At 52.4% G+C, this 21334-nt stretch overlaps 2 protein-coding genes and 1 long non-coding RNA gene across 5 annotated transcripts; all 3 read right to left on the reverse strand.

The window, feature by feature from the left end:
* Window positions 1–11003: 11003 nt before the first annotated feature.
* On the reverse strand, window positions 11004–12606 carry MYF5 (myogenic factor 5). The gene is given in 4 exon segments (XM_030002942.1): window positions 11004–11191; window positions 11193–11284; window positions 11426–11501; window positions 11997–12606. Coding segments are annotated over 4 exon segments (777 nt in total). The 5' UTR covers window positions 12504–12606; the 3' UTR covers window positions 11004–11089.
* Window positions 12607–14170: 1564 nt separating this feature from the next.
* Window positions 14171–15804, reverse strand: LOC115336352. The gene is made up of 2 exons (XR_003921729.1): window positions 15732–15804; window positions 14171–14798 (listed from the first exon to the last, which is right to left on the reverse strand). It is a non-coding gene; the product is annotated as an uncharacterized LOC115336352 (long non-coding RNA).
* Window positions 15805–18051: 2247 nt separating this feature from the next.
* MYF6 (myogenic factor 6) lies at window positions 18052–20236 on the reverse strand. Of its 3 annotated transcripts, none has more exons than XM_030003227.2 (4): window positions 19460–20236; window positions 19111–19201; window positions 18825–18960; window positions 18052–18297 (listed from the first exon to the last, which is right to left on the reverse strand). In XM_030003227.2, exons 1-3 carry the CDS (start codon window positions 19976–19978, stop codon window positions 18839–18841), a joined length of 732 nt encoding a protein of 243 aa, XP_029859087.1. In that variant the 5' UTR covers window positions 19979–20236; the 3' UTR covers window positions 18052–18297; window positions 18825–18838. The 3 variants fall into 3 exon arrangements, with proteins under 3 accessions (XP_029859087.1, XP_029859086.1, XP_029859088.1); XM_030003226.2 differs by lacking the exon at window positions 18052–18297 and adding an exon at window positions 18301–18555; XM_030003228.2 differs by lacking the exon at window positions 18052–18297 and having other exon boundaries at window positions 18301–18957; window positions 19460–20228.
* Window positions 20237–21334: the final 1098 nt, after the last annotated feature.

The following is a 21334-nucleotide window of genomic DNA, read 5'->3' on the forward strand; positions in this document are numbered from 1 at the left end:
AAGTAATGATACATTGCTATTTCAGTATGTACACTTGATATTTATCAGAAGCCTTGCTGCAATCCTAGAGCTCCAGCTTGCCCCAAGAGGATCAGCTTTAGCAAGGAGACCTCCTCTAGAAAGCAAGAAAGTCTAGAAATATTTACCCGAGTCACTCAGCAAACGGTTGGAGTGGATGAAGAGCTCCCTGTTACTACCGCTCATACTCCCTCCCAGGCCACGGCAGAGTCGATGGCCATTCCCGCTGCGCGGCTCCAGTTCACAGCCCAGCGTCTGAGCAAAGATCCCCCTCCCGCAGCAAAGCTCTCGGTCCGGGATGTCCCCCCAGCCTGGGGAGGAGGCTCTAAGTCCTAACCCTGCCTGTTCTGCACAACGGGGAGTACGCCTCCTTTGCGGCCAAAACACGTCTCGTCGCACAAGGGACACACGTGAAGGTCAGGATGAGCAGGTCGCTCCCATCACATGCCCCAGCATACGCGAGCGGTCCTGCCCTAGGACTGAATGTGTTCTCCTTGCAGGACGGAGAACACCAGCAGTTTAGCCATTTATTAGCTGTGCTTCCAGCCACACGACCAAAAAGATCCCAGAGAGCCCTTCAGAAAAAGGGGATCGTACGCCACACCGTTCATCCACCCCACAACCTGGGGAAAAGGCGAGCAGAAAGCTGATCTGGGGGCAAATTAAATGTCTGAGAAGCCAAAGTCATCCTGCGAGCTGCAGGGAGGACAAGCTGGTTTAGTCGGTGCAGCTGAGCGGCTCAAATACGCGCCGAGGACACCATGTCCCAAAACAGCCTCTTCTCTCCTGATCAAAGCCCTCCCTTCGCTATGGCAGAAAAGGGCACTGACTCGCCTTCACTCACCGTGAGCGAGTGCTGTAAGGGATAACCGATTTAATAAAAGGGGAACAACTTCACACCCCCCCTCTGCTTTGCAAATGAAGTGTTTATTCCTGCTTAGACCATGAAATGCAGGGCTCAGGCACAGGAAAGAAAGAAAAATCTTGACTGGGAGAAGACACTATATTCCCATCCAGATTAAGTCATTTAAGTAAGACATGTTCTTCATCAAGTTCTTGTTATTTAAGCAGAGCCCTGCTTTGCATAATGTATTCCCAGACGTTACAGTGGGAGCCAGGTGCCTCACTGTGTGTTGTGAATTCCCTGTATTTACAGCGCTCCGTAAAGCTCGGCAATGCACTCGGCACTGGGGATCCCTAACCCCCTCTTGTGGCTCTGGAGACTGATTCTCAAATATATTTAAACATCTAATCCCACTGGAGAATTTGAGCCTTCGCCTGCTATAGGATTTTGAAAAGTGCCTAACTCCTATAGATTTCAATGCTTTAAATAGTACAGGTGATTTTTGTTAAAGTCATGTATTTAAAATTCTGCACTGCAACATTTTAGAGAAACAGGATTTTTTTTAAGTAAGTCCTACATTCTTTAGAAAATCTGTCCCTTAAATTTCAGAACATTCGAAAAAAAAAAAAAAAAAACAGACCTCGTCCTGCACTTCCTAATTTTTTTATTCAGACTAGAAAGATGTTTGCCATGACTAGAACTACTACTGAGCCCAAAATAGATTTACCATTTCCAAATACTCCCCAGTGACAGCTGAGTAGCATAATGATGCTTTATCTCATGTTAGTGACAAAATAAATTGCTTTTCCAGCACACACACAGAGCTTTATAAAAAGAATAATCCCACTGGAAAAAGGATTCTTCAGCTTTGAATTCCTGCACCCAAAAGGGCCTCAGCTGCAGCAGCCTCCTCTGGAGAAGGCAGAGGGAGTGAAACCTCGCGCAAGTGTAGGGCGTCACTTGAAGGCAGGCACTTCTGTTAAGACCAAAAGAAAATAGATCCTAGTACTCTTATGTTTGAGTGCCGCTGAACTATTTCTGATTTTATAAACACTGATGCGTTATACTTTCTGCTGGATCAGCGTTATGCTTATAAATTCCAATTTTCAGGTTACAGCTATTTCAGTCACATTTGGCTGGGACGTACAGCATATGCTTTCAATATGGACTGGATTATTTTTCTGTTCTCTTACCAATTGCTTCATTTTGTTTAATGGCAGTGGGAGAATTACAAGTGTCAGAATTAATCCCGAAGCTCGTCTCCCCACTTCCAGCTCTAAATTAGAGCCCAGGTCTGCCGGTCTGCCATGCAGAACAGCACCGATGTCAGCTCAGGACCTGGCCGAGTCCTGCCTGGAACGTGCATGTCATCAGAAAATTTTGAATTTTCCAGGCAGAAAACCCCACTGCATGTAGTCCCTGGAGTGGAGCCCACCGGCTTGGGACTGCGCTGACCCATGGGATTTAAGAAAGAAATTTTTTACAGTAAGGGTGCTGAGGCACTGGAAGAGGGTGCCCAGAGAGGCTGTGGCTGCCCCATCCCTGGCAGTGTTCAAGGCCAGGTTGGATGGGGCTTGGAGCAACCTGGTCTAGTGGAAGGTGTCCCTGCCCATGGCAGGGGTGGGAACTAGATGATCTTTAAAGGTCCCTTCCAGCCCAAACCATCCTATGAGTCTGTGATTCTACATGATGTATTGGGTGTTGCAGGTCTCCTGGGATATTTTAAAAGGCAGCACAGGCGTATTCCAAGCAGACTGAAATGCTACAGTTCAAAACCCCCGTCCCAGGTGTGCATTGACGACAGGGTGACAGCGTGGAAGACCGTGTTGTGTGGAGCAGCTCAGCAGCTTCACGTTGTGCGCGATGGAAGGCTCGGCCAAGCCCCAGGACTGTTCAATGTTGGAGCAATGCTCGTTTGCTGCTCTAGTTTTTACAATGCAGGCAGCTCTCAGATAACCCGTATTTTCAAGCGGGTTATACACTGCTTTTCTCTTTTTCTAAAGGAAACAAGAAACAGAAACCTAAAAGCATTCATAAAACACAAAATATTTTCCAGGCACATTTCTTTCTGGAATTAGAGGTAGAAGAGTTGTAGGTGTTGTTCACGACTTTTCACCAAGTGACCTTCAAGGTCAGAATCGAACAGAGCTCTTCACGTCCCTAAAACACGCAGAACGTCACCCTTGCAGAGCTACTCTGTCACGAGCCTCTAAGTTCTCTAGTGAAGCTCCAGAGTTTTCCAAAACAGTTGCCAGCAGCAATATGATAATAAAGCTACTGTGGAAAAGCTTTGCCAGAGACTCTATGGACATTTACACCCGACATGCCGGGATTATTTATAATAAAAATTAATTGGGGATTGAAGAGTCAGTCAAGCATAGGATGGCCAATCTCCAGACAAAGTTGTCCTATGTCAGTTTACATAAATAATCTGGTAATACTGATATACTGTTTCTCTTCCTTTCCCCAAATCACTGTAATCGTAAAGAAGGAACTGCTTGCCTCTATTTTTAAGCCTTGAACTTGCTAAAACTTGCATATGTAAGTATGCTTGTGCACAGGTATTTCCACTGGTTCAGAAAGATGTAAAAATAAACCTGGTTGCATCTTACTCTAAGGTCTTATACACAGTAATTTATTTTTAATGATTCTAAAATTTGTTCTTAAAAAGTGAATGGTTTCATCATATGTTCAGCAAAATTTTCTCTCTGACTATATTTTTAAATATACAGATGGGTGAAGTTTAAAAAAAAAAACACGGCTGCAGAGCAAGAGATCTTCAAGAATTCCTTGCACTTACTACCTATCCTGGTATTCAGTAAGAGCTGGTTGGCATTCAAGACTGTCGAAAAATCACTGCAGCTATTGTGAGCGTAATTTCAAGCTCCTATTTCTGGAAATCACGGCCAAATAAAACAGAAAACATGATTGTGCTTGATATTCCATAGTGTGTGAACAGAGCGTGGGCCCTGGCTCTGAAGCGCGCTGCAAGCTGTGTGAACCGCTGTATCCATTATAATTGCAATAAAAAGCAATTTTCTGCAGCCCTTTTCATTTAACGAAGAATTCCCCTCAAAAGGGGTTTTTGGGGGGCGGCGCAGCGAATGTCCCAAGGATCGCTGAGCTGAAAGGGTCGACCCACCGCGCTTCTGCCGCGGGAGCAGGCAGCGCTGGCGGGGGGGGGGCGCGGGGCAGCGTTCGGGGCTGGGGCAGCACCTTAGACCCAGGCTCCCTGCAGTTAAACCCCAGTCTTAGCTAGGCTAGTCCTTATTTAGGCTTGGGCACTAGAGCGGTGCCCCTGCCCTTGTTTACCCTCAGCAGTGGTAGCCTCCTCCTTCTGAAAGGAAAGGAACAGTTTCGGATACCAGAGGATTTGGAGCAGAGGAGCTGGATATTTTAATGTTGTTCAGGCTTCAGTCATCATGAATATCACTTTACAGCTTGGTGCATAAACAGTCCATTTCTGAGGCATGAGAAAATGAATATATTGTAACTATATTCTAGGCCTTCTGGCCCAAATCTGTTCCTGGTGAAACTCCAGGGGTTTCAGTGGAGTTGCAGCAAGAATAAACTTAGCTGTCTAGCTGTACTTTATAATACACTCTTTCTGATGAAAATAGAGTTTACGTGAAGATAAAGATTTGTTTCCATACCTATTAAACCAAAATGGCATTCGAACTTATTCATGTAACCAATTGCATTGTTTATAAACAATAAAACTTTTTATAGATTAAAAAAATGGAGAATAAAAAGCAGTAACAAAAACAGGACTATTCATTTTATAAATAGGAATGTAAGGAAGTATGGTATTGCTGAAACGATGGATTAAAGCAAGACCATACACCAAAGTATATACATTTTTTCTCATAGTCCTTATCCTCCACAGAAGACAGAGGTGGGGCCGTGGGTTGTGGGAGGCAGACACGGTCACCCCTCAGAGCAGACCACTTCTGCTTGAGAAGACTAATTTCACGAGCACTTTTCTAAAAGGAGCTTTCACTCTCCTGCTTATTAGGAAGTTTAGAAATAACAAGTTTCACATTTCAAAGTTCAGTCATTTTTGTATTTCACCCAGGCGATAAACATGTGAGAAATTTGTACCCTGTGAAAAATGTGCATTTCAGGCACTGATAGGATACAGCTGTCTCGGCCCTTGTTTACTTGGTTTCTCCTCTACTTCATGCTCGGCATGGGGGATTTTAGAGTTATTAAACTTTTTCCCAGTTGCCCAGAGTCACCATCCCTTTACTCCGTACTGAGTAGCTGCGTATACAACTGTGTGACAACAGCAGCCCTCCCACCCTCCCCGGCGTGGGCAGGAGCCCTTTTTCCTGTCATCAGGTGCATCTTCCAAAGGGAATTCCCAATTTACAAGACAGTCACTTTCTCCCAGACTGGCTGTTAAGCCACCCATATTTCCAGCAATCAAACAGCTTCAGACTCCCGAGGTGTCCCCTTTCCCACCGCACGAGAGACCTGCGTGGGATGTGTCTTCCTTCCCAGTCCCGCGACGGGAACAAACTCCTACACTACGCCATGACCGGGTAGATAGTCTCGTAGAGTTTGCAAGGAAGACGAGGGTGGATGCTTAAACTCAGGTTGAGGCCCCCCAAATCCCCATTTAATCATGCTGGGGTTATGAGCTCAAATCTTACTACTTAGGTGCTACTCAAGTCTTCGCTGCTGGGGTCCCGCAGGTGCCCAGGAGGACGGTGCTCACCGGGTTGCAGCAGCTTTGCAGCTAAACAATTCACCTACGTGTTTGGGAGCTCACGGCGTTATATATACCTGAGAAAGAGACACCTGAAGGACTCCCAGCTGCTTATTTGAGACACGACTTTAACGAAACGTAGGAGTCGTAGGACCAGAACGACAGCCTTTGAGAGGCATACACCCAGGGCAGAAGGGCGTTTGGTGGTCTGCTCCTCATAACAACTTGACGCTATCCAACCAAGAGACAATCGCGACAGTGAGGAGCAGAGCAAAGGCACCCACCTCCCACATGCCTGACTGACTACTCCAGCCACCTCTGAGGGCTTTTAATGGTTTTAAAGCTACTTTTTCAAGTCATTGAGATAATTCAGTTAGATCTAAGAATTTTTGCTGTGATCTCTACTGTCTGTGAAGGCGTTTGCCACAAGTCTACACATAAGCCTTAAATTTGAGGAAGAGATTTCAGATACTTACTTCAGATGCACCTTCAGTGTGGCCAGCAGAGACATTTCCTCCTCTGCTTTTCAAAGCACTCAGGCAGCGAGATTCAGAATTGCACAATTTGAAGATGCTCCACAAGAGCAATTGTAGAAATAAGTACTTTTCAAAATGGAAATACTGTTTGTCTTTCTATTTCTTCAAAGCATTGCAAAGTGGACAGGAAAACAAACAAATCTAGTATTTTTTCATGCTAGTGAAAAAAAAAAAAAAAAAACCCAAAACGAAAAGACACCCACAACATCTTGCATATATGGTTACTTAAAACATGGAAATGAGGGGAACAGAATGAGCTTTCAGCAGATACAAATACTTCCATTTACAAAAAAAATTAACCTCTTTGCTGGAGCAGTGGTGCATTTGCTAATGAGGCCTTTGCACTGAGCTATACGCAGGTATAAGTGAAGTTATAGTCATTGTTTGCTCACCGATAATTAAGGAGTTATTCATTTATTAATTTAATAAATTCTGTGGAATCAAACAATTAAAGGCTGAATTCAAACTTGATTTAATCCAGAGTTTGGCTCCCTATAATGTATTACAGGCACACCAGCTTGAGTTTTATACTCCAGCCAGACCTTTGCTGGGTTCCTGAGTCCCTGCTAAGTAGCTAAGTCCCAGTGCAAGCAGTAGGATTTGGGACTTCAAAAAAAAAAAAAAAAAAATCAGAATTAAAGCTTTTAGGGCTTCTTTTTAGGATTTAATTTTTTGCTTAGCATACGGGTTATATGGATTTTTAAAACAGAAAATAATATCAGTTCAAAAGCATATATTCATGGAAGATCGGAGAAATAAAGAGAAAAACCACACATTTATTCCTCTGCTGCTACTCCAGGTTTGAAGGCCTCTCAGAGAGTATCAGATTCAAATGCACTTGGTTTAATGCAGCCACTGAACTACCTTTCTGCTCTCTCACTGGGCTTGCTGACCCTCATATATCATGCCCACTCTCACCTTCTTCAAGCACAGCTGAGCAATGCCTTTGGCATCATAGCCACCAACATCTTCCAGCAGGTGCCAGGCAGTCTATAAATGTTATTAATGCTCAAAACGAAACCAGGCTCTGGGACTGGACGGTGCCTATCAGCTGGTCCGGGGAGCAGAACGCAGAAGACCTTTGAGAAAGTTGCTGGACTCCACGGTACGGTGGGTTTGGCATGAGGTCCATGAGCATCCAGGGTGCGTAACCTCCTGGAGGAAGGAAAGCGGGGCACCTGCCGAATGGAGAGAAAATGTATCACACTGTGTTTGGGAAGGGGAATGACTCCTTCTGCCCAGCCCTGTCCATCTCTTGGACGGAATGGAGAGAACACCATGAGATGCAGCGAGGGCAAAGGCGGCCACTAGTGAAGCCTAAGCTAACACTCAACAGAAAACTCAAATAAAGCACAAGAAAAACAGCCCCACAGTCTCTTTTTTACTCATTCCCCTGATCCAGTTGGCTGCAGGAGAAGCCTGGCCCTGACGCCCCGGGGCAGCACGTGGACAGATGCGCTGCTTGCCCCCCTCCACATTTGGGGGTGAACTCCTCCATCCCGCACACAGGATCAAATTAGCCAGCAGGATCCCAGCCCAGACTCCAGCTGGGCAAGCTCATAAGATCTTTAGTTGCCAGGAAGGCAGTTGTGGCCAGCTGTAAGGCTGATACCCCGTGCAGAGCCTGCCAAAGGTCAGCAGTCGTCAGCTGGCCAGCTGCGGGTCCTCCTGCGGGACCCCACGGTCCAGCGGAGAGGAGTAAGGAGAAGTGATGAGCGAGCCGAGGGCTCTGCAGAGGAGGAGGAGGAGGAGGAGGAGGAGGAGGAGGAGGAGGGGAGGGAGCAGGTCTGGGGTGGGGAGAAGTCAGCTGCCTGCTGTGGTTAAGTCTGACTGCTCCTGACAAGCAGGCTGAGCTGGGAAGGCGAAGAACTGAATTTCCCCCGAAACGCAGCCATGAATTTGGGGTGTTCCTAGGCATATTTTGACAAACAGTATGAATTAAGACCCCTTCATCCTCCAAGAACTAATTACTAAAAGTTTATCACTTTTCACAGCCTTACCACAGAAGAAAGAGGTTGATCTTTTCCTACAGGGAAAATGAGTGTTTTTCCACCCAAGCAACTCAGAAATACATAGGGCAAGCAGGACTTTTGTCCTGATGTTGTATTTAAGAGACCTTTGCTAGGTTCCCATGTTAGTTTTGTAATGTACAGTGGGCCTTTTGATCTGAGATTAAAATATATATTTCACTGAAGATCCCTGCTTGGTTTCTTAACAAAAGATAAAAGATACAAGAAGCGCTTCACACACACACACGCAAAAAAAGAAAGCACTGCTGCCTCCCTCAGTCAGAATATAAGCCAAGAAAGCATGAGTTTCAGAGCTAAAATGAAAATAAAAAATTAATTGTGTTTTTAAAATTGCACTGAATTATGCCCTTCATTGCAGTGAGTGATAGAAAACTTGCAGCTTCTGTGTTACATTACTCTGACACTATGAGGCATCCCTCCACCTGCCTGCGAGATCACCACATGCCATTACAGAGCACTCAGCCAGGTAGTAGGAGTTGCGAGAGGCGGACCTCAGGTCAGACCATCATCTTCTCATGTGTTTGTGAGCACAGCCTTCCTTAAATGAACGTGATTCACATAGAATACAGATCTTTCTTTTCGGTTACACTTATTATTGACTATGCAAAATCTGACCACAACAGTTATCTCCCGAGACAGCAGCCTTTTATATATACCTTGTTCTCCCCAATCCACGGGCTAAAGGTGGTTTCACAGTACTAACTTCCACGCCTTCCAGGGATTACAGCACATTTTGGCTCACAGGAGCTTTGTTTATAGATGTCCTGTAATTAAGAGTTTGTTTTCTTGGTGTGTATAACAAAACCCTCAGATTGTAATCTAGCCTAGTAGGACCGGGGAGGCTGTGGACAAACATCCCACAGGCGGGATACTTCTCCTCACTCTCTGAAAAGCTACTTCTCAGAAGTATTGACCTTTTTGCAACTCTTAAAATGTCTGCCAGCCAAAGAGAGGTGTACATTACCAACATGTGATTTGCTAGTATTACTCTGCATACTTCACAGGCGATCGCTTGCCAAGGTCAGCACAGTGCAGAATGAAATGCTGAAAGTTCTCCAGCTTAGTTCATTTTAAACCATCATTTAAAATGATCTGCACTGTATTAGACCCTGGCCATAAGCAGTATCCTCGGGACGGTGTTTTGGTTGAGAGGAGCAAGAGCTGCAGCACTGCAGCAATGTGTAAGAAATCATGAATAAAACCCAGTGACGTTCACAGTCTTGCATAAGGATTTCTACGAACAGAAGCCTCAGGAAGTGATCACCCGTCATCAAGAAAGACTGTGTTTGGGTTGAGGTACTTGCATGCTCCTGAAACATCTGTAATGACAAGAGTGTGCGAATACCTAGTTTGTGCCTCTGCACGACCTCACTCCAGGGTTTTCAAACCACTTTTTCTACTCACTGATTACTTGGGACCTGCCTATATGTACACAGAAAGCCCATTCTGGAAAAGGCTCCTCCTGAATTACTCTGCGGGAAAGAAAACACTTACCTCAAGGTTACACAGCAAGGGCAGAAAGTGATTTTGAGGGAAGCCGCGCGGGAAGGGGCAGGCTGGCCTTGCCCTGTGTCAGAAGCTCAGCTGCTGAGCGGCTCAGGCAGGTGGGTACCACCTCGCTTTCTCTGTAGCCTTTTGGGGGGGCCGCGGCCCCTCGGTGTGCTGCGAGGACAGGGCCATCCCTAAGCGAGGCTTCCTTCATCCTCAGTACAGAGACGCTGCCAAAGAGCAGTCAGGTGGTAACTTTTGGTGACATGACCAAGCTGGGCTGGGTTCAACTGAAAGATTTATCAGAGGTGAAATACCGCTTCCAGGCCCCTTGGCCACCCAGTGCTAACAACATAAACACAAATGGCAAATACTTCCTTATCCCACGCTGGTGAGGTGTATATCCCTTCCCACTCAGAGTGTTTATCACAGGGGACATTTCTGGATGCACTGAAAGAGCCCATCTCTCCATCTCATCTCTGCCTTTTTTTTTTTGGGGGGGGGTGGCTAGAAAAGTTTTGAATTACAGCTAGAGCAGTGCAAAGGGCTGGAAATTTTTCATGGTAGAAAGACTTAGATTTAGTGCCTGGAAGGAAATACTTATTAACTCTGAAACTCATGAAGACTTGACCTGGCTATTTCTAGACCCATGTAAATAGAGTAATGAATTTTCATCCTGGCTGGTGGGACCAAAGTCATTAAGAGCAAATAGGTCTATATTGCTTTCCGAATATTGTGAAACGTACCTTGTGGATTGTGAAAGAGATACATGTGGTTTGTTCTTACTAACTTTACTAAATTTGTCTCTGCCAGAGCACTGAGAGTGACTGACAGTAAAATTCCCCGACAGGGTATCAGAGCTAGATCATACAGTTGTTTTACAGAGAAGAGTCACCATGCAATTTTAGGGCCAAATCCTGGAATACGTGTTCAGTCTTCATACCCAGGGAAAGAAACAAGGGCTTTGCCCGGGGTGGGGGGGAAGACAACTATGAAATATTACTTTTACTCTTGCAGAAAATAAAGGCAACGCTGCCCATAGCAGGACAGGAATGGAGGGAGAATCCGACCCTCCACATTTTTGGTTCTCCATGTTTCTCCCCCTGCCGCAACACCAGGGAACACACTTAAAGAACCAGCAGACCAGACAGCAATCTTTCTTACAGCACGTTTTATTCGCAGCGGGGTTTCCAGGGTAGCCCGTGTGTCCCGAGCCCCAGGGTCACTCTGCCCCGGGGGGGGGGGGGGGGGACACGGACGGACCCCGGGCCAGGGCACTTTGCCCCCCCCCCAGCCCCGGAGGGAGGAGGCGGGCCAAGCAGCGCAGGGGCTGCCCCTTTTGCCCGTAGAAGCGGCTGGGCGAGGGGTGGGGGCGGCCCCGGGAAGTTTTTTTTTTTTTGGGGGGGGGGGGGGAGAAAAGCAACGACAAGGCTCGGGGTACCGGTCCCCCCCCCGGACCCCCTCATAGCGCCTGGTAGGTCCGTCGGGGCGGCGGCGTCCCGGGCGTCCCCGGCCCCGAGTCGATGCTGGCGCTGGGCGAGAGGGATTCGGCGTCGCGGGGGGGGCAGCCCCGGTTCCTCGGCCGGGGAGAGCCGGTCCACGATGCTGGAGAGGCAATCCAGGCTGGACAGGGCGCTGCTCTGCTCGGCGGCATACCCTGCGGCCGGGCGGGGGGGGGGGGGGGGGGTGGTGAAAGATGATGAGAACGGCAACGCGTTACAGCGGGAGACCCCCCCACACCCGGCCCCCGTTTCCGCCCCCCCCCGGCACACCGCGGCTGCCGGCGGGTCGGCCTTACCGTGGGCCATCCCGGAGCAGTAGACGGCGTCGAAGCTGCTGCCTCTCGCCGACCAGACGGGGCTGCCGCAGTCGGCCTGCAAGACAGCGAGGGGCGAGTGCCGGCCCGGCCGCCCCCACCACGGGGCTATTGGGACGCTCCCCCCCCCCCCCCCAAAAAAAAAACCAAAAAAAAAACCAAAAAACGCGGAGGGACAGCGCCTTAAAGCGAGGAGGGAGCCCGCTGGGCAGCGCCTTCCCCGTCCCCCCCCGCCTTACCCCGCGCTAAGCTGGGGGGGGGGGGGGGAAGAAGACGAGCCCCCGGGGGCTCGGGGAGCTTGGTGGGTGCCCTCCGGCAGCGTTCCCGTCCCCCCCCCCATGCGTTCCCGCAGAGCCCACGTGTATGCTGAGCGTTCGAGGTGAGAAGGGGCTTGTCTCGTTTCCACGCGAACCGTCCGCCTTTTCCTGATGTCCGGCTGCGTTCGGCCCGTCCCACGCCCGTGGGAGCGGTGCCACGCCGCCGGGCCGAGGGGGACCTCCCCGCGGGCCTTCCTGGGGTCCCCACGGCCCCATGGCTCCTGCCCCTCTCTTACCATCCCGTCGGAGCAGCTGGAAGTGGGGCTGGTCGGTTCGGAGCAGCTCTGTCCCGGCAGGTGGTAGTAGTTTTCTACCTGTTCCCTCAAGAGCTCCTGGAGGCTCTCGATGTATCTGATGGCGTTTCTCAGGATCTCCACTTTGGGGAGTCTTTGGTTGGGGTTGGCGGTGGTGCATCTCTTCAGGGTCTCAAAAGCCTGGTTCACTTTCTTCAGCCTCCTCCTCTCCCTCATGGTGGCCGCCTTCCGCCGGTCCATTGTGGTGGATTTTCTCTTGCAGGCTTTGCAAGCCCACATGAGGCAGTGGCCGGCCTGGTGGTGGCCAGTGGGAGCTCGGACGTGCTCCTCTTCCTCGGAGCAGGCGGGCTCGGGGGGGTCGTGGGCGCCGAAGGGAGGCAGGTCCCGGGGCTCAAAATCCTCGGGGAACTCGCCCTCCGGGGAGGAGAGGCAGGAGCTGTCATAGAAGAGCTCGGACGGGGAGAACTGGCAGCTGTCCATCACCTCCATCCCTGCAGCGGAGGCGTCGGCGTGGGGCGGCAGCCACCGGCTCTGGGCGAGGAGCTCCGCAGCGCGCTGGGCCAATTTCCTCAGTAATTAGCGACCCGAGACGAAGTGTCCTTCGGCTGATGCGGGGGGCCCTTATATATACATGTAAAGGGAGGCTGGTCCGCAGCGGCCGCTCTGTATTAGCATATCCCACCACATCCCCTGCCGGGGGCTGTCTGGGCAAGCCCCCTCCGGTCCCCAGGAGACAATTTGCTCCGCACCGCTCCTTTGGAGAGCCCTGAGCTGGGCGCTTCTCTAGCGAACGTCCTCCCCGCAACTGGGTTGCGACATCTCCCAAGTTTAAGCCAAGCCTGGGAATTTGCAGGTTTGGTACGGACCGAGGAAGAGGGGCAGTGGACGCGCACCGACCGCTGACATTTCCTCCAGAGCCGTTCCTCGTCCCTGGCTGCCCATCTCCCATCACACGCCGCAGCGGGACGGACACCGGCTCTCCCCACGGGGCAATTAACGCAGAAACCCCCCCACAGCACCTACGGTGTCTACTTGCGTGTCTTTATTCCCCACAGGCCGTGGCCCAGGTCTAACCCGCAACAATTTACTCCTCTTTTCAAGACCTAAGATTTGTTCACGTATCTTGAGGAGCGCTTTGTCCTGTAGCTGAAGTCGCGTCACCGAGCGTGTAAATTTGCAAACCAGGGGACAAAAAGGCACAGCTACCTGTGGCCGGGAGAGACGAAGAGGGGGGAAGCCCAGGTTTTAGCGCTGTCGGATCGGGTCCCAGGGAAAGGGACTCACAAAAGAAAAGAGTACGTGTCTGCTCCGAGACAAATCCCCTTCCCATTCTTTCTCCTACTCGTGTGACCCGGTGCCGCTAGAGACACACCAGTCGAGCAGTGCCTTGGGCTCGCTAATTTTCTGCTTTCAGGCAAACTTGTACCGTTACAGATGCGTCCCAGCTGCCAGTGCAACAAACCCCTCCTGGAAGTGTAAAATTTCTAACCCCGCAATCCCTAAGTAACTTTACACAAGTCGGGGACAAAAGCTTCGCAGAGCTCCAGCCGCAGCAGTAGCTGAGCGGAGCGGTGCAAGGGTCATTAGAGTGGTAATGAAGCCATTTAACAGGCATTCGCTAACGCGCAGGAAGCCTTTGGTTTCATCCAGGTGGCTTTTGTAGTTGAGGAAAATATTAGGAGAAGGCAAAGGCAACCTTCCCTACCTGGGAATAAAATTATGTGACCTAGGTTAACTCAAACGGAGAGCGAGTGACCCAGCAGCGGTTCAAACGCTACGGAGCCGGTGTGTGTGCCCAGGAAAAAGGCGTCTTCAATTAACCTCTCGTCAGGAAGAGGTAATGCGGAGGGCATGGCGAGCCGGTTGTCTCAAGGAGCCGCTCTTCGAGTGAGCGAGGCGGGTAGGGAACATCTCCTTAGAGATGCACAAGCGCACACCGCTGGCAAGCTTTCCGATCCGCCCGGCGAGCGGCCGGCAGCTGGGGCTGGGGACCCCCTCTGCTCCTTGCCTCCCCTCTCCCCCCCAAACCCCCAAAAGGCGGATTTCCACTCTTAGGCTAAAACTTTTCCTAAAAAAAAAAAAAAAAAAAACCACCATGCACACACCCTTCTTCCTATAGCGGACGCATAATTATCTAAAGGCCGGGGAAGGCTACATCTGCACTGCTTCGGTTTATTTGGGGCCATAAACGGGGGGAGCCCCCTTTGAAATGAATACTGTAGGAAAAAGCAGAGAGTTGATAAAGGAGTAAAGTTACAGAAAGGGGAAAGCTCAGAATGTCAGGCTTCTGCCGCTCCGAGGTGCAGGTTGCTGTTGAGTTGGGCCACATCTGAAACAGCGCAGTTCCCTATTGTTTTCCTAAGAAACCGGCAGTCCGAAGGGGGGGTCCGCTCGGCAGTAACTTGAACTTTTCACCGGGCTGTGGCGTGCACACACACACACACAATTTGATTTACCACGTTTGCACTGGCTAAAATAGACCTGTTTACAGATTTATGCTTTGTGCACAAACAAACTTGATCTTTAACGTGCCGGTTGCAGTTCTGATCGCCTTTCAGGGGTTTCTCTCCGAGCATGCAGTGTGGATGTCCCGGTGCACAATGCCAACTCCCTCGGTCCCGCTCTCCTGGCGTCCACAGCTTTAGCTCGCAGCTTTAACTCAATCCAGCGGGGTTTGGGCCGTTAAGAAACGTGCCTTTTCCCTAAAGTCTTTGAGGAGCTAGGAAAATTTGTTTCCTTTTCCCTTGAATATTTTGGGGGAAGGGGAAGAAAGGATGGAAGAGCCTGTCACTCAGGAAGGAAAAAACATCTGTAATTAGTATCCCTTAAGAGCCCCGGCTCCTCTGGTAAAGTGATCTCAAAACAAATTTGCAAAAGTGCAGTAGGCGAGTGGAACTAAAGAAAGGGGAGAGAAAACACAAACTATTAAGGCTGGCTAATGAGGCTGCCGGAGGGGAGGGGGCGGGGGGGGGGGGGGGGTATGCTGCATTTCGGGAGGCTCAAATCCCGAAAGCGGGAACAGCCTTGAGCATCAGACACCGTCTGCTCCTGCTGCCGGCCGGAGAGAAAATGGTGAACGTGTCAGAAGCTCGTTAAATGGTGTTCCTGCCCCCCCAGCCCTCCCCGCTCCGCAGCGACCGCCGTCCCGCACCTATTCCTGGAGGGATTCAATCCCGGGGGGGGGGGACCACTGGCAGAGCGTGCGCTCTTTTTCCAAGCCCCGCGCCTTTCTGTGCTTTCTAAGCGAAGAAAATCCCACAGAAACCATAAGTCACCGGGCCGGGGGGGGTGTGGGGTGTGTGTGAGAGGTTTTTGGGGGCCCACGGGAACGCGCCCCGCCGTGCCCCCCCCCCCCCCCCCAGCCAGCCCCTCCGCACCCCTGCAAAGCACCGCGCCGCTCCCCCCGCAGACCGCCGGCCTCGCCGAACGCCGGAGAGCGTTATTTTATTTAATGGGGCGGGGGGGGGGGGGGACGACACACGACACGACCGACAGAACCGTCCCCCCCCCCGCCTCTCCCCCTCCCGCCGTCGGGTCGGTGGGTGCCGAGGGCGGCGGGGGCTCCTCCGCATCGTCCCGCCAGCAAAACTGTTTCCCAGTTGGGGGGTCTGTGTGTGTTGGGGGGGGGGGGGGGGTCGGGTTCTTCCAGCCGTGTGAGAAACGTTTGGTTCCCCCCAGCGCTGGGAACCGTGCGCACCTAAGTAAACACATTAGTACCTGCCAGGGGGATTTGTGTGGAAGACAGCTGAAGAAGGCATTGGCCTCTGCTGGCACCCTGGGACTCCCAAGAGAGATCAAAGGGACACGAGGGGGTTTTTAGCAGCCTTGAGACTGGGAAAAGTCGCTAGTTCCTGCTAGCGGAGGGACGGCCCAGCGAGCACATGGTTCAATTATTCAACCTCCTCCCTCCCCTGCCCCCCACTGCCGTTCCCCAGTTCGTTCTCCACAGCAAGGTGGAAGCTCTGGAAAAAATCGTGCGGGTTCCCCAAGGCAGCGGCGATCCGAGCAGGGATTTTCCCCGTGGAAATAGCTGCTGGGTCGACGCCTGCCCGCCTTGCCTTCGACCTCCGAAAATAAGCTGAGCCCGCTGCCGGCTGCCCTCCTCCCTCTCTGGGTTGCGGGCGGTTTTACGGAGGGAAATAAAGATGCACAATAAAAAAAAAAAAAAAAAAAAAAGGGCTTTAGGGGCGAGGGGAGGGGGGCTGTGTTCAGCTCCCCGGCAGCAGCGCTCCAGCCCGCTTTCCTCGCGTTAAGTAAACGGCAGCGGGCCGGAGGGAGCGGCGGGGGGGGGGTCACTTGCATTCGTGTACAAACGTCGATGAGTTTGTGCGTGGCCGCCCCGGAAAAAGACTTGATTAAATCACAAATCTCTTGTCCTTACCCAGTTATTACCCTTTGATTTTGTGATTCCAGGGCCCTGTTTGCTTTGGCTGGGGGACTTAGGTAAAGATTATCCTTATTAATATCAAACACAAACATTTTAATTGCAAACACGCTGAGGACCTTCACTGCGAAGCCCGGCATGTGAGCCGCAACCACGGGGGTCACGGAGAGTGTCTTCGGGAGGTATTTTCTTTATTGAACGGAAAAAAAAAAAACCAACCCCAAAACAGCTCCTTTAGACAAACTTCTTCCAAACAACCGCTCGAGTTACCCCGCTGCTGGAGCAGACCCTGCCGCGGGGGTTCTACCGGCCAGTGCGTTGAGGTTAATGCTGGGCTGAAGGCAAACCTGACAGTAGGCTGTCGGCGTGACACTGTGCTTTGGGGGGGGGGGCTTCGACCCCGCTCCTGCCCCGCTGCGGGAAGGGGGTCCTGCGGGGCTTGGTTCGGCCGGTGTCGCATCAGGCAGCCCTTCTCTCTGCCCCGGCGGGGATGGAAAGAAATTAAGGAAGGCGAGGAGCCCCTAACGCGATCTGACATACTCCATTACCGCCGATCGAGTCCCTTCGCGGCAGAAGCGAACGGTAACATCTTCGCCAAAACGCAGAGCTCGCATGCCAGGACCCGCGTTCCCCGAAGAGCCCGAGAGCTCCCCGAGGCAAGGGGGTTTGTTTGAAACCAGAAAAAGGGGGGAAACTGCCGTTATCTCTCGCTACCTGCCCATCACACCGTGCAGCCGCAATTAGAGCGACTACTTAAGCGGTTTAAACACCAGGCTGGCCACGGTGGCCAGAAAAAGGGAGGCGGGAGGGCACCGCGGTGGGAGAGCCAGCTCTCAGGGCTGCCTCTCCCTTCCGACGGGAGACCTTCCCGAAACGTGCCTGTGACCTTTCCAAAAACACCCCCCCCCCCCCCAAATAAATCAAGGGTTAAAAGAGTTGAAGCAGAGTCCCTTCGCTTCGGTCAGCTCTCTGGCCAGCAGCCCTGTGGGCCTGTGTAGGGCAGAGCGAGCTGTTCCCCCGGTGGTCGCCCCTTCCCGGGGGTATAAACGATCCGTTACAAACCGTAACGCTCTGACTGCGAGCAGCTCCGCTCCGCCATCCTCAGCGAGGCTGGGTTTTTTTACATCACTGAGTGAAACGCTTCATCTGTTGTTACCCCCCCCCCCCCCCGCCATCTACCCCAACCCCTTTTCGGCCGCTTAACTCTTTCCTCCCTGAGGGACCCCCGTTCTCTCCCCCCCTCAGGCTCACGGAAGCGGAGGGGAGTTACCTTTCCTGGGAAGAGATCGCAGCCCCCCCCCCCCCCCCAGCCCCCAAGGGAGCGGGGTCCTGTCCCAGCCTGTCGCTGTAGCAGGCCCACCCGTTCTCCCGCAAAGTCCGCCGGTACCGAGAGGAAAAGGTGAGACGCGCCGAGCCTCTCTCTTCTCAAGGACCGGGGTGGCGGGGGGGGGGTCCCCCTTTCTGAGTTCACCCACCCGGTGCAGGGCAAGGCTGGAGAGGCGTCCCTGCCTGGCGAGCCACGCTAGCGGCACCGGCGGACATTTTAGGGGAGCAGTGCCCACCCGTGCCCGCCCGGGCACCCACCCGTGCCTGCCCGGCTTCCCACCCGTGCCCGCCCGGGCACCCACCCGTGCCTGCCCGGCTTCCCCGGGAGCCAACAACGGGGGAGGCGGGTGATGAACACCGCCGGTGCGGCCCTAGGTAAGGAGAGACGCTCCTCAGAGGAGAAAACGAAGGGAAAAAAAAAAATCTGTCCCGAGTGCTGCCTCCCAGTCACACGGGCCGTGGCGTGTCGCGGCTACACACGTCTGGCTCTTCAGGGCTTGGTCTCGCTGAAGTCGGTGGCGGGTTTTAACTCCGGGGTCGGGTTATTAGTTAATTACGAGGGGTTGGGAAACACTGTAACACAAAGAGCTTTATTTTACAATCCAAGAAATCCGTCGGTTCTTATATACAATATCACATTCCAGCATTTAAATATATATTTGTTATGTTTACAAAAGAAAAGACAGTACTAAAATTATTTACAGGATCGAAACGAGGCGGGAACTCTTTAAATACGACTAACACGAAATGCAACCAACAGCTTCACTCAGACAGGAATGAACTTTCCGGTGAGTCTCAGACCAAGCGGATCACCGGTACACAGGTAAGTATCTTAAATTAAAAAAAAAAAAAAAAAAAGAGGAGGGGTGGTCTATGCAACACAATTTAAAGAAAACAAAACCCGGGAGGGGGGAAAGGAGGAAAGAAATTGGGGGAAAGTCTGTTTGGCTCCAGACAGCGAGAGCCGTTTTCTGTGGGGTAGGTGTACCTTGCCTCGACCTTACCAAGGCCCCTGCCTGGGCTTTCCACCGTGTTAATTGGCTTCATTAGTTAGTTTAGAGGGAAGGGGGTGGGGGCTCCGTCTCCGTTAAGCACACTACCAGCGCAACCGGCTTTATTTCTCCACCACTTCCTCCGCGCCGGGCAGTTTGGGCTCGTCGGAAGAAATACTGTCCACTATGGAAGAGAGACAGCGAAGGCTGCTGGAGGCCGACGACTCGACGATGGAGCCTCCTGCTTCAACGACAGACAAGGCGATTAAAGAGCGGACGGCTCCTCCCGGCCGGGCCCGAAGGGGCGGCAGGCGGGGGAGAGACCGGCCGGCCCCTGCCGGGGGCCGCGAAGGGAAGGCGGCGGGCGGGCCCGGCCCGGCCCGGGGGACGTTACCTTCCTTGGGGCTGGCTCCTAGGGCCCGGGAATGGTCGGAAACGCTTTGCCAGTCGGAGCTGCAGGTGCTCAGGAAGTCTGAGCCGGGGATCTGCGGCACACGCGGCGGGGAGGAGGAGGGGGGGGGGTATTAATTAGTTAAGGAGGGCCGCGGCTCCCCCCCCCCCACCCCGGGCCGGCTGCCCGGTGGAGGCCCGAGGAGCTCGGACGTTTCTCCCGGAGCCCCCCCCCCGCCGCGGAGGGCCGTGCCGAGGAGGAGGAGGAGGGGGGACACGGACACGGACACGGACACGGACACGCAGGGGCGCGGCGGGCCGGGTGGCGGGAGGGCCGGAGCGGCACTGCTTACGTTTCCCTGCTTGGGGCTGAAGGTGAAGGGGTCCCCCCCGATCTCCTGCATTTTCTCCTGCTGATCCAGCCTGTGCAAGAGGTCCTGCAGCCTCTCGATGTAGCTGATGGCGCTCCTCAGGATCTCCACCTTGGGCAGCCGCTGGTTGGGGTTCGCCACAGTCCGCCTTTTCAGAGCCTCGAAGGCTTCGTTGATCTTCTTCAGCCTCCTCCTCTCCCGCAGCGTGGCCGCTTTCCGTCTGTCCGTGGGGGCCGACTTTCTCTTGCAAGTTTTACAAGCCCAGATCAAACACTGGCCGGGGCAGTGAGGGGGTTGTAGTCCCGGGGGTGCCAGCACATGCTCCTCTCCGCTGCTGTCGCTGCCGGCCTCCGGCGGCATTTGGTCCTGACAGGGCGACAGGGTGCCGTCGCTGCCTGGGTACAGCGGGGATCCCTCGGCCATCTCCAGCTGCTGCAGGGCTCCATTCTCCCCGTCCAAGTAGAAGAAATAGGAGCCGGTTTCAAAAAGGTCCATCATCATGCTGTCCCTCGGCCTCTCTGCCTGCTTGAGTTGGGTGGCAGGCTCAAAAACACCCCGAGGAACAACTCGGATGGAATTTAATTAGTGCGGTGACATAAGTCCCCCCTGCTTTATATAGGAGCTGCTGAAACCCTATCCAACTTCTAGCTGTCGCGGTGTATCACCCTCCAAAACTGATTCCAGCCAGTCTCCTGGGCGCTGTCCTGAGAACATCTCCTATTTAGAAGGGGGGGGGGGGGCACGAAGGGAGGCAAATTGGAAAAAAAAAAAAAGAAAGAGGAAAACAAGCAAAAAAGAGAAATACAGCTCAATTCTTCTCCCCCCCCCGCCACCCCGGCCCTGAAATCCTGTGAGCTCGGGGTGCAGCGAAGGGACGCGAGGTGGGGGCTCGTCCGGGCCATCCCGTCCTGTCCCCGGTGCCGAGCCCGGCCGGAGGACAAAGGCACGGGGCTCCACAGGGAGCCCTCCCCCAGGCCACCCAGCGCACGCTCCTTGCCCCGGTGCTAAGTATAGATCTATAAGGAGAGATTTCAAAGGCAGCCATCGCTCTCCAAATAGACGGGTTAATATTTTCAGAAGAAGCCCCCGCTGTTCCCCCCCCCCCTCCCTTGAAGCATGCCATTCCTGTGACCCAAGCCACCCGGGCCAGCCCAAGGTTAGGAGCCAAGCTCGCTGTTGCTCCGCACGCAGGGGGAAGGTTGCCAAAAAGGCGAGAGCCTTGCTGCGGTGCTGAAGCACCCGTGGTTATTGCGCCTCGGCTCGGGCTTTTAATGTGAGCTTTCCCACGTTGCCCGTGAGGTGACGGGAGTGATTCCGGGTGACTGGGTTACGGTCTGGTGGGGCTCTCCGCACAGCCCCTGTCCTTGACGGCGTTTAGGGCAAGCGAAGCCCAGGCGTGTGGTGTAACTGCAGTTTAATCCCTTGCGCCTGGCAAGATATATAGAGCTTCCTAGCCCCTGAGACAGAAATGGAGCTTGCGATCGCTCCCCGTTAGCGTATACTGTAACATCACATCGTGTCTAGGCTTCTCTTGCATCAGGAAAGAGAAGGTATGGGAAAATCACCTGTTTGCCTCTTTCCTTGGGCTGCCTTGTGTTCCTTAAATCCTGTGTGAGTTCTCTCTGCTAAGGTAAATATATGTGTATATGCATATATATGTGTCCATGTGTATAGACACACACATATGTATGTATATTTATGTGGATAAGTAAGTATATTTCTGTGTGTGTGTGTATGTATGTGTGTATACACGTATACGTGCATGTATATGTATGCTTTTTCACAGAAACTCAATAATATACGAGGAGTGGACAAAGCACCTGTAATACCCCAGTCTCTCTCAAATGTAGCTTCTAA

The sequence above is a fragment of the Aquila chrysaetos genome, chromosome 26, assembly GCF_900496995.4.
Source record: "Aquila chrysaetos chrysaetos chromosome 26, bAquChr1.4, whole genome shotgun sequence".
NCBI lineage: Eukaryota > Metazoa > Chordata > Aves > Accipitriformes > Accipitridae > Aquila > Aquila chrysaetos.